Genomic DNA, 13257 nt, shown 5'->3' with positions numbered 1-13257 from the left:
GTGTCACACATGTTATAGTAAGGTTGTAATAGGCTGTGAGAGCTAATGGAGGAGGAAATGGCATCTGAATAAATAAGCTTTCTACATGCTTCATAGTGAAAAGAAAAAAATGATGAAGCAAATGATAAGACAAATGTTTTTAAGACTGGAACAGTATCAGGCTTTGGTGAACTTTAGATATCCTTCTGTTAGCTGTGCTCTGTATTCAGACACCAGCGTTTTGAATTAGGAGAAAAAAAAAATGCCGGTTTTGTGGTGTGGGTTTTTTTGTTGTGTTTTTTTTGTTTATTTTTTTGTTTGTTTGCTTCCTCCTTCACCCCCTGCCATGCCCCCGCCCCCCCCCCCCCCCAGGTGCCCAGCGAGGTCACTCGGGCGGTGCCGGGCGGGGGGACCGCGCTGCCGTTGCCATAGCAGCGCCCGCCGCCGCCGCAGCATCCTCGGCATCAACTTTCGCCCCTCACTTAAAAGCAAGCCGGGGCGGCGGCGGGCGGGGGTGCGGGCCGAGGCTGCGGGGCGGCTGCCATCGCTTTGCCCAGCCTCCGCGCCTGCGGAGCGGCCGCGCCCAGCCTGCGGGCTCCCCCGAGGCGCGGCGGCCGCGGGCAGGCGCGGAGCCATATTGCCGAGCGGGCGGGGGGTCCCGGGCCAGGCTCCGCCGGGTGACCGGGCGCTGGCTGACACTTCTCTCCTGCTTCCCTCGGCGGCGGCCGCGCTTTCCTTCAGCTTCATCCCGGCTTCTAGCAACCGTCGGGCAGCATGCCGATCGCCCACTTACTGGAGCTATGGAAAGGGATAGAGGTGGAGCCCATGGAGACAGAGGTGAGCGCGGCGGGGGATGCAGACGGCCGCAGCGGGGCTGCCAGCCCCCGCCATGCCCTTCCCGCCGGGAAACCACCTCGGTGCTGCACCGAATGTCTTGAAGTGGGGATGTGTTGAGGATCCCTTGCCTCCTCTGCTCGCTCCTGGGGACGGGGCGAGAGGCTCGACTCGGAAACCTGTTGCCCCACAGCCGGAGCGGTTTGGAGCAGAGGGGAGCGGGGGTGTCTGGCGGCCAGTGTGGGCTGCCCTCCTGCCTGCTCCTGCACCCAGATTGGGTTGGGACCATGCTCCGGGGGATTGGGGTGTCTGTAAGGGAAGGGTCGTGTAAAACAGATGGAAACCTGCAAGGTGGGCTGAATAGGACTTAGGCTTACCTTTAAACATGAAGTATATGATCTCTAATTTGAGGCTAGGATAGCTCCGTGGTCCTTGCTTCTGTTTTGACTTCTGAGCTTTCTTGTGTTTTAGCATCAGCACAAAATTGTCAGACCCCTACCCGTTACCTCTAAGCACAAGGCTGTGCTTTCAGGATCATACTGGAAACACAACACTGTAATAACAACTGGCTGCCGTGTTGCCCATGCTCACAATTAGTCTCTTAGAATGTTTGCTACCTGCAATTTTAGACTCTCTTGTGTCAAAGGCAGAGCGGATTCCTGAGTATTTTGGGGAGTTCTTGAGAAGTGCAATAAAAACCAAGTATTTCTGGTCAACTGTTTCCACCACAAGATGAGTGAAACTTGGGAGGTGTGAGGGTTTTGTGTTTATTTTTTAATGTTCACCCATGCCCCATCTCCAACCCTTGCTCTTCGATCAAACTACTGTAGCAGTGTTTTGGGGAGAGGGGCAGAGGGGAGTGAAACTTAAGCAGCCAGGTTACAGGGAACACAAAACACTTTTCTCAAAAGAGGAGTTGCTAAACTGTGGAAGAGGTTTCATGCTGAGTGTTTGTTTATATATTTAAGTGATATGGCAGAAGTGATACTATAATATGTTATAGCTCATTCTCGAGTCTGTAGGTTAAGAATGAGTTTGCAGGGCTTGCAGAGATTGATATCAGTCAAAAAACACTTCAGTCATTGCTTAGATGGCTTTTTCTGCCATCAACTTCTCGGAAAGACTTCTTAGATCATAGGGTAAGCTTCTGCACTGAGACCAGATGTCCATTGTTTGAGATGACAGGTTTCTGTTGTTGCCTCTTCTGTTGGTAAAGGACCACTTAGACCTTTCTTTGAGAAGAGACCATGTGAGTCTCCTTGCCAAGTGTAACCAACCCATTACAAAGCTGGTTAATCAGATCTTTGGTTTTTTTTGTCTACTCCATGTGTCTTCTGTTTGTTTTTTCCTGCTTTAAGCAATACCATAACTATGAACTATACTGTTCTACTACTCCTGTTCAGATTTCGCTTACAAAAAGTTTACAGAGGGTTAAGGAATTACAGGCATAAACTTTTGCAGTTTAGATAAGAACAACAGATAGAGCACCGTTTATTGTCTTATTGCCATCTCTGAGCACATTAAAGATATGGTATAGCTTATAACCCTTTTAAAATCATGCTGTAGATAGAATTCCTAATGTACTGTTTGCTCACATCTAGTTAAGGTACATAGAAATTTTGTCTCTTGTGGGCTATTATCCAAGAAGACCAGTCTTTTTTTTCAAACAGTGGTGACATTTGGTCTTTAATGAGCTGAATGTGGCTTCAATACTAGTGATTGGGCTGCTTTGAGGGAGCTGTCATGGGCTCTGAATCTGTGTGGGATAAAATGTTTTCATGATTGTCTGCAAGTTGTTCTTTTTCACAGAAGCCTTTTGCAGTTAGTAGACAAGGAGGGAGACAGTTGTGTTTTGTTTTTGGTTTTTTTTGTGCATATGGACCTCTTTTTCCTCCCCTTCCTTAATGCCAAAGAACCTTTTAAAAATAGAGTCATTTATGAGTGCCTGTGCAGGACTTGGGTGAATGACTTGCAGATATTAAAGACAGTGTTTATAGTAAATCAATCACTTGATAAGGAAGAGTGCATTGAGGGCATGTTCTATATTCTGTTTACATAAAGGAAGATTAGAACAAAATCCTGCTTCTTCCACCTGTTGACTCAGGAGGTCATTAACTGTGTCTGACAAGTAAGCAGGAAAACTGGGATATTTGCTGAGTCTAGAATTTCTTTGTGGGTAGGCAAAGTTATTGATTCCTCTCAAGCTGAATGGATGAGGTAGTGAACTACAGCCTTGGGAATATTTTCCCAAGGAAGGGCTGTGTGAGCAAGTTCCGTGTAGTCTTCTGACCTAAAATGTTTTTCAAAGGGTTCATCACTTAATAGATTTCAACTGAGCACCCATTAGATGACAAAAAGCAGTTGAGTGCTTAGAAATCTTGGTCCTGTGTATATATGTATTTTCTCTCTTCTCAGCAATAAATACTGTTCCAGTTATTTAGTTTATCCATTAATAACCTTGTTCAGTTATTTGTTCTTGTGCAATTTCTATGACAAGTCTGGCTTTGAGCAATTTAAATAGCACCAGTGTGCTCTTGCTTTCTCCTGTATCTCTTAGCATTTTATGTATCTTGGAGAAAGCAGCTCCTTATGGATTCAAAGGTTAATTACCTGTGCTGAGTGTGAAGAATTGAACATGCTGCCACAGTACTGTCAATTTGGACTTAACTGACTAAAAGTAAACTGACTAATTTGTGCTGGAACTTGGCTTAGAACTGTGTCTTTCTCAGTAATATATGTATTATAAGACTTTTTTTCCTCTCTCTTCTCCTTCTTGTTCACTAGCCTGTGGCAGAAGATGCTGCCCCGGATGATGAACCTGTAAAAGAGGTAAATATGCTTATTCATGGATCACACAAATGTAAGGAAATGATCATTGTATAATCTTCTGCCTTCATGGAAGCAAATTCTCTGGTACTTCTTCTCTACATGCTTCTAGCCCTGAAGATGCAAAACCAACCTGGTTTTTGGTCTCTAATACAAGGTCAAGTGAAAAAAGGAAGAACAGATTTGTTCAACTACAGGTTACAGAGTTTTATTTTACAGGTATTATCTTTGTGATCGTTTTCTAAGAATGAACCCAAAACTACTTGAGGCATATGGATCCCCTGCAGAGAAGATTTTGTAATGACCTCAAAAAGAGTAGCTGTCATAACAGTGCTTGTGAATTATGCTTGATGAGTTACTTGCAAATACTATTAAATCTTGAATTCATTCCTGTTTGTCCATTAGGCTGATTCTTCATCCAGAGTAAAATTGAGCTCTTTCCTTCAAGTCAATCTATTGTTTGCATTATTGTAGCATTGTATTATTGTGATAATTCTGCCCTCCCCCCTCGCCTTCCAAACAAAAACAAAAAAAAACCCACACCACACACAAAAACCCCACAAAAACCACAAACCAAAAAACTAAAACAAACCTGAAAACCAACCAACCAAAACACACACCAAAAAACCCTATACCTACTCAAAACCACAAGTCTTGCCTCAGAGTGTTTAACTGCCAAACAGAAGAGATGAGTGATATGAAGATAGAAAATGGGTGAGAACAAATTAGCATTCACTAGTATGATCAGCTGAGGACAAAGCCTGACTGTAAAACTGGCTGCTGCTGATCCCAGATGTCAGTACAAGGTGCTGCTCATTACTGTAGAGTAAACCAATGTGTGCTTGAAAGACTGTCGGTCTCCTGAACTTAAAAAGTGAAGGAGACTGAATTCCTTCAGACCCGAAGGGAGACTAAAGACACTTGTCTAAACAGCCACTTACGAACATGCCAAGCTTCCAAGTATCTATTATTCCTTGAAACTCCAAACTTACCTTTGATGTTTAGTTTTCAGCGCAGGGGTATATTTTTGTTACTTTCTGCTATGTTAAAGGAATATTTTTAATCCCTCTGGTAGAAAGGAAGAATTCTTCTTCATTTTGAGCTCTGTGAAATGGATGTACATTCCAAATGTAATTTCTTCTTTTCCATTTCTTAAAAATAACTAAATTACTCTTCAAAGATCTTGGGGCTGAAATCAGTTGCAGGTAACTGGGTTCATCACATTATTTTTGAGGAGATCGTTGAAGATTAAATTTCTGGTTTGTGGGTTTGGGTTTTAAGATTTTTTATTTTTTATTTTTTTTAAGATAGACTTAATTTCCTAAATGAATTTAAGCCTAGTTGATTTTCATTAGGGATGCATCTTATAATTCTCAAGTTGTAAATCTGGCAGAAAAAAAATTGCATGTAATAACAACTTGTATAGAAATCCCTGTGTTCACTCATTTTCTAATTTGTTTATTGCTGTAAGTATTACAATTTGCAGTTTGGTATCTGTAATTGCATTTACCTCTCTGTATGTCTACTTCTGCCTCAATAAGGCAATTGCAGCATCTGTATGCCATATGGAAGTGTGCACTTGTGCATTATAAAACATGTACATGGTGATCGCTAACAACTCATTGACAGTGAAATGTCACTGTCCAGTATAGAAGTACTCTCAGCCTTCACTTTTCTTTATATGCCTTCATTATGCAGTTGTGCAGAAAAATACAATAAGAAAAACTGACTTTCACCTTTACTCTGCTGCTGTCATGTTATTTGAGCACTTTATGGGCTTAGTCTGAAAGCCTGTTCTGTTTCTATGAAGCTTTCATTCTGCTGTAGTGGTATTGTAGAAAGAATGGTCTACCGTTCTGGTGACTTACTGATAGCTGTACTGTACCCAAGCCCAAAGACATTTTTTTCAGGTAACATTAAAGCATGACTTCAGGGATGAATTTAAGTCGTGTAATGCAATGGATCACATTTGCTCAAAGGATGTTCTTGTAAATAATCTGCTCTAGGCTATGTTGGCCTCCTGCTGTTTTTCCTGTCCTGTGTATAGTATAGACAAATGAGATGGTGGCAAAATGCTTTATAAAAATGACACTTTTTTTTTTTCTGAGGTGTCACTTTGCTGCTGATGGACAAGTTCTTTAAATGTCTTGGAGGTCATAAATCAACAGGATTGTTGGATAAAGCAAGTGTTTCCAAGGCACATATTTGTCTCAGACCAGTGTGTGTCAGCTCTGCTCTAGAGTTGTCACCTAGATTACTCAGGATTGCTATCATCAAGGTGTTCCCCTAGAAGGTCTTCACAATGCTATGAACCCTGTTTGTCCTGCCACAAATGTGAGCAAGATAGCTGATGGGAATATCCTTAAATGATCCTCATAGAATCATAGAAGTTGATTTTGGAAGGTGCCTCTGGAGATCCTCTAGTCCAACCCCAGACATCAGCACAACTACCTGGTGTATCAGCTACTCATCCCTGTTTTGTAACATTTACAAACTTGTAGTGTGTGTACGCTGTCCAATCATATAGGCCATTAGTGAAGATGTCGAACAATACTGGACCCAGTATTGACCACTGGGGTGTGCCACTCGTGATTGGTTTCCAGCTGGTCTTCATGCTGACCACAACCCTTTGAGTATGGCAGTTAAGTTTTTGACTCATTTTGCTGTTTGCTTATCTAGTCAGTACTTCATCCATTTGTCTGAGATGATGATATGAGAGACAATTTTAAAAGCCTTACTTAAGTTCAAAGCACTCACCGCTCTGCCCTCATCCACCAAAATAGTTACCTCTTCATAGAAGGCTGCCAGGTTGTTTAACCACAGCTTTCTTGTTAACAAATCTATGCTGACTACTTCAAATCATCTGCTTGTCATTCATATGTTTGGGACTTCTTTCCAGAAGGATTTGCTTCATCACCTTTCCAGGGATCAAGGTGAGGCTGACTGGCTTGCAATTCCCTGGTTCCTACTTCTTAAAGGTAGGAGTTATATTTTGCATTCTTCTCTCCTAATTGCCATGAGTCTTCAAGAGTATTGAGAGTGGCCTCACAATGACATCAGCAGCTCCCTCACCCCTCATGGATGTATCTCATCAGGTCCACAGGTTTGTGTTTTGTTTTGTTTGTGGTTTTTTGTTAGTTTTGTTTTGTTTGGTGGTTGTTTGTGTGTGGGCTTTTGTTTTGTTTTGGTTTGGTTTTTTTCTGTGTGGGGTTTTTTTTGGTGTTTTTTTTTTTTAATTTCCAATTTGCTTACATGTTCCCCAACTTGATTCTTCTCCACCGAGGACAAATTTTTCTCACCTGTCTCGTGGGCTTGGGATTCCCAAAGGCCTGTGTTACCAGAAAAGGCCAAGGCAAAGGTTGCATTTGGTACTTTGATCTTCTTGTGTATTCTTTATCATCATATCCCCTTCCCCACTCAGCAGCAGGACCAAAGGTATTCCTTTTGGGGCTTATGTATGCGTAGAAACCTTTCTTGTTGCCTTCCACGTCACTTGCCAGATTCAACTGCAGATGGTCTTTGTCTCCTCTGACACCATGACAACATGCTTGGATAGTCTCTGTATTCTTCCTTGTAACTTCTCTGTGGTTTCTCCTCTCAGATGTTTCACTTTCATATCTGAGTTTTATCAGAGGCTCCTTGTTCATCCATGCAGGTCTCCTGCTGCCTTTGTGTGATTTCCTGTTGGTCACGGTGGCCAAAACTTTGAGCTTGATGATGGTGATCCTTGAAAATTAACCAACTTACCTGGACACCTCTTCCTTCCAGGGTCATCTTCCATAGGATTTTTCCAAGCAGGTGCCTGAAGAGCACAAAGTATGAATGACTGAAGTCCAGGGTTCTGATTCTGCTTTTTGCTTTGTTCTTTCCTCTCAGGATCTTGAGCTCCTCCTTTTTGTTGTAACTGCAGCCAAGATTACCCTTGAATGTCATATTCGTGACCAGTTCTTCCTTGTTTGTAAGGATCAGGTCTAGCAGAACAACTTCACTCATCAGCTCCAGGATCACCCTGTGTCAGGAAGTGCGCTCATCAGTGCAGAAATCTCCTGGATTTCTTGCACATTCAGAAGATAACAGGGTGAATAAAGTGGATCCTTTAAGGATCAGGGCCTGTACACGTAAGGGTTCTTCCAGTTGTCTGAAGGAGGCCTTTGCTTCATGATCAAATTGTCTGTAACAGGTGCCTACCACAGCACTGAGGCACATCTATGCTGGTGTAATGCTGAACCACCAGTAATGGTCTCTCTTTCAAAGGTGTTAGAGTAGTATTCAACTGCAGTGACAATGGAGAATGTTTCCAGGCTGTTTGTTGTGATCATCACTAGGATTATCCTAAACCAGCCTCACCGGTGTATGCAAGTACTAGAATTGCTGGTATATCACTTCATTTCTCTGACAAAAAACAAAAAAAAAGGCAGCTAACTTAAGGCAGGTCAGAATGTTCTGGTTTGCCATTCAGAGAGTTGCTTTGGTTGCAAAATTTGAGAGGTGGTGGTTGGTTTGTGGGGGAATTTTTTCTTTCTTTTCTTCAGTAGTACCTGGCAAATTTTCCCTTGTGCCTCCATCTTCAGTTGATCAGAGGTCTTGATACACCTGTTGGACTGTTCAATCCATTATAAAACTAAATGTATGTTGTGGATGATTTTTCATGGTAATCGTAATAACTGTGTAGAAAAGCAAAAACATCTACACCTCAGTGGTTAAGCTTACAGGTCACAGGTTTAGTATGCATATTGAGGATCTACAGAACAGAACAACTGTAAATTTCTCTGCTGCTTCATGAGTTGTGTTTTGGTTATTGGCAGTGACCACAGAACACATGCTTTTCCTGGGACAGTATATTATTAAAAAGAATGACTGTAGTTTCCCAGTTATTTGGATCTGTATATGTGCCTTTCTTTATTTTTTTTTTATAGATACACACATAAAAATCTGTCTTCTATAAAAGCTTTCCTTTAAAATAAACCCAAAAAACAACAACAAAAAAACACACCGTCAGAATTAAGGAACCATGTTTAAAAAACAAAATTCAAAATAATGAAAAATTATCTTTTTACCAAACAGTGCATTGTCATTACAATAAATGAGTAATTATGAGTCCAGATATTATGCTACACAGTTACCTAAATCAGATGCATACAAATCTCTCCAAGGTGACTTGTTTCTTGCTATAAAGATACTGAGGGAGCTCAAATGTAGGTCCTTAACTGATTACCAGACAATTATGACCTTGAATAGATCCTTACAAAATTATGCTGGCGATGTATTGAAGAAACAAATTATAGGTGTTTTCTCCTTCCTGCAGTTCTTCTTTGAAAACAGGTTACGCTACCTATGTAATGTTCTACCTTAAGTAGGTTTTAAAAATTGTAAATGTCAAGTACTTAGCTCTTTTGATAGATTTGGTAGGTAATAACTTTGTAAATTGACTTTTAAGAAATTGATATTTTTTGATATTTGGTGAGTTAATCTACAGTGTCTATCTTCTAACACTTCTTGCTTTTTTTAAAAACTAAATAACTGCCATTTGTTTGGGAATGAAATTGATCAGGCAACCAACAGAATATCGGTTTCTGCTGAACTGCATACAAAATAATGTGTATAAAAGTGTGTCCTTGATGCAGATGAAGGTTTACTCCACCATTGACTTTGTGGGGATAGAATGTGAGAGGGGACAGCTGAGGTGATGGAATGAGATGTCTCCTCCTCCTATTGCACCCCAGAGCTTCTGAGCACTGGAGAGAAAGCTGACAGGACAACAGCTGTGCTGCCCTCTTTGAAAGGTTTTTTGTTACTTCAGATTCTTTATAAATTGACTTCCTGTTGTCACTGTCCTCCTCAACTGAATGAGGACAGACACAGGGAAGATAACAATATAAAAAGAAAAGCTGGTTTATTTGTTACTTTGATATTTTTCCTTCTCTTCCCCCTTCAATTCATATAGAAAACTACAAGTGGTGTAGGCAGTGTGTAGAAGAAGTTATTACACAAACTGAAAGAACTGTGACATTTGAATAAGATATCATTAAACTCAATGTTTAAGTTTATGTTTAGATTTGGTTTCTAGCTATTTTCACTGCACAATCTCTGCTACTTGCTTGAATTACTGCTTTCAGACAGTGTGGTGGTGTGGCTCAGATGCAACAGAAACAGGATAACAGCATTTAAAAAAAACTACTGAAAATGTCTGTGAACCTTGTTCAGGGTTTCTCAGCCCCTCTGGCTTTATGCAGCCATTGCTAAGATGCTGATCATCTATGGTGAGTGGCAACCTGCATAGAAACTATTTTCTCCATCGCCAAAGGCTGACATATCCTGTTTCTCAGGAACCTTGGTCTTTAAGAACCAAACGTTACCTTGGGTTCAACATCTATTGAGACCCTAGTTGAGGAGGTGATGGGTTTTTAGCTGGTAGAGAAGGTAGGTGTCAATTACAATAGATAGCAGAGATTTCCTTAATAAAGGTAACAACTGATCCTCACTCCCAGTGAAGTGACTCTTACATGTGTTGGCCATGATAATCTTGAGCACTTAGTGAATGAGGACTTTGCTGTGGTGGTGATCACACCTCTGCTCCTGAGGTAGTACTGATGCGGTGGGGTGGTGGTGCAACTTGCAGAGTTTGGGGACAATGCATGAGAGGACTGTGTTTGCTGATTTTTTTTTTTTTTTTTTGGTTGTATCTGTTGGATTTTTAAGTTTCTAGTGTTTAGCTATAGGACAAACAACTAACCAAGCAAAAAAACCCAACAGTTGCTACTGAGCAAATATCATACTGAATGGGGAAAAGAAGTTCTGACAAAGTACATCAAAGATGTAAAATACCTCACAAATTTAGGTTGCTTGATTTTGAACAAGGGTTATGAAGAAAAATGAAATTTTATCTGGGGAAAACTGTTCCTTCATGAAAATGAACTTGTTCCATAATGGCAGTTGGTGCCCAAGAGTATGCTGGCTGTGAGTGAATTGTGTCATCAGGAGATATGAGTCACTTGGCAGACAGTAAAGTCAAGGATAAAATGTTTCCGTGATGAGTATGGTGTCTCCTAGAGAACTGTTTTTGTTTTTAAGTGGAAACAAACCACAATTTACATATGATTACAACTCTAGGGTGAGACTATCCATTTTTTCCTCATAGCTATGAGCTGAAAGTAAATTGTTTTCTCTTTTCCCTAGCTTATTCTAGTTTTCTTGGTCAGTCTAGTGTTGTGGGTTGGTTTTTTTTTTTTCCTCTCCTAAGAACACAGTATTTCTTGTAGAAATACGAATTCTTCCTTTGAATCCTCTTATCTCCTTTTGCACTACTTCCAAGGTTTATAAATAACTTTCCCTAAAGAAAAAGTGATGTGGCAAAGAAGCAAGATGAGCAGTGCTGCTGCTCTGGAAAGAAAAAGCCTTCCTCTGACTGCATTCTTTCAAAGATTTGATGGCAAAAATCAGAAGGTAGCTCTGCCATCTATGACCAAAATAAATAAAAATATATTCTCAAATGGATGTGATGAGATGCAGAAGAATTATGTTGTCATTGTAGATGTCAAGAATTGAGCTTCCATTTAGAAGTAGTTATGTGCTTCAGGGTGCAATTTACTTTATCCAAGACCTGCCTAGTTTTACCCGTTGACTGAAAAGGGAGCTTTCGGTGATAAATTAGTCTGGCTGTGTTTGAACAAATGAGTAAAACCTAGGACCTCTACAAGTTTGTAGGACATCTGAACAGTATGTGTGCATGCTTATTATGCTCAAGGTTTTACAAAAATTATGTTGAAAGTGAAAATGGTGTGAGAAATATGTAGTGTTTTTTTTTGTTCCTGCTCTAAATATCCTTTGGAAGGTAAGGGAGAAGGCCAATTATGCTGTAAGTACCTGTATGCTTAAAAACCAGCAGGTGTTTTGTTTCATTTGGCCAGTTATTTTTGACAGGTGGCCAGGAAATTTATGTTGTATAAATACCTCTATGGAAGACAGAGGGTTGCATCAATACCAGAGGAGTATGGGACTGAATATAAACATCTGATGTCAAACATTGCAGGTGGGTGTTTGTACTGTATTTTCTATGTGAAGCTAACTGCAAGTTCCTGGCTTCAATATAGAATTTCTTGAATACCTAAGTTGCTTGAAGTGTAGGTATCATGATCAAATGACCTGTTCATAATTATATAAAGATAAAACCTTATGTCTTCTAAATATTTTTATTCTGTATGTGAGTGAGTAGCGTAGTAAATAATAAATTCTGACTCTGTTTAGACCTGTCTCATCCAAAATGGGCTTGGATTTCTTAATTGCTATTTTGTCTATATATTGTAGCTGTATTCTCTCCCTTTTAATTGCTATGTTGGTGTGAAGTCAGTAATTAGAATGATTACTAGGTTCTAGTCTGATCTGGGATTCTTCTTTTTGTTACCAGACTCTGAAAAGAAAAAGAGAAGGAAAGCATAGCATGTGCTAATGGAAAATTATGTGTATGATAGATGATTGAATTACAGTCCATCCCTTTCATTGATGCCTTGTGTTATTCATGGTGCTTTGTGTTTTAAATGTGGTGCTTAAGCAAGTTTAGTCAAATTTAGACACTTCAATAAATAGCCTGATCCTTTTGTACATGGTATCAATCACAGTTCTCACCTCCAGTAATAGGGAACTGGGAGGGTTCTTAACAGTTAGTAATGTAAAACTTTTTAACCTTTTTAGTCCAATTCTCAGTTCTAAAACATTTAGTTGTATGTTTTATGGAAGAAAATATTCCAAACAGAACAATAAGTAATACAGTACTGCTAAAATGCTGATACATTCTTGTACATGAGATGATGTTTTTTTAAGGGAGTGAATTGCTTGCAGGTATGTGCATTTTCCACTATAAAGTCTTGTGAGAGACCTTTCTTGTGCGGCAGCTTTTAACACAATTTGCTTTATTAATCTATTTTTTTTCTTAAGGAGACTAAAAGTTATAAGTCACCATTCCTATAAAGGGAGCTGATACAAAGGAATTAAACTGTGAAAGTCATGTCATGGTTATGTCAGTGAGCCTCCTCTCAGTGTCTGTCATCTGAAAACTGTTTCTGACTTATACAGAAGTGTACCTGTGAATTTCCACATCCCATAATGTGCCTGAGGGCTGTGGTACAGGCTATGGTGCTGCTAGCCAAATGTGCAGAGCACCCTGCTTGGAATGCTGCAGCTGTGGTCTTGAAAAATACTCTGAGCATTCTGCCCAGCTGTATAGGAAAAGAACAGTAAGGGGTGTGTGTTTATATATATGTGTGTATATATACATTTTTTTTTTTTTTTAAGTATGTACAACCACATGTACTTACTTATGCTTTTAGCTAAAAAATATGCCTTTGAAATATTTGGTCTATTCATCTCCTTCCAAGTAATTTTGGGATGCTCCTTAGAAGGGGGAGAGTAAAAGGAGAAGGAGGGTTAACTTCTGTTCCTAAAATCAAAGCTAGCGATAGGTATTGCTTACTACTCCCCAGCTTCTGAAGCGCAGGATTCCCGACTGCACCTGCGACACTCGGATCTCTGAGGTGACACCTATCTAAAGCCTGTCTAGCAGCACTGTAGAGGAGCTGGTTTCAGAGATGGGGATCATGGAGTCAATCCAGAGGGAAGTTTTCC

General features: G+C 40.3%; 1 protein-coding gene across 1 annotated transcript in view; it reads left to right on the top strand.

Moving 5' to 3' along the window:
• Positions 1 to 753: 753 nt before the first annotated feature.
• RPS6KA2 (ribosomal protein S6 kinase A2) overlaps positions 754 to 13257 on the top strand; it is a gene marked incomplete at both ends in the record, with an annotated part of 290115 nt that continues 277611 nt past the window's right edge. The window contains 2 exons of the mRNA XM_080341014.1: positions 754 to 816; positions 3598 to 3642. Of these exons, the coding sequence (XP_080197140.1) occupies positions 754 to 816; positions 3598 to 3642 (108 nt within the window). The remainder of the gene's footprint in view (positions 817 to 3597; positions 3643 to 13257) is intronic.

Source organism: Nesoenas mayeri, assembly GCF_963082525.1.
Source record: "Nesoenas mayeri genome assembly, chromosome: 3".
Lineage (NCBI taxonomy): Eukaryota > Metazoa > Chordata > Aves > Columbiformes > Columbidae > Nesoenas > Nesoenas mayeri.
The sequence above is the reverse complement of the archived record's forward strand: the minus strand, read 5'-3'. Positions and strand labels throughout refer to the sequence as shown.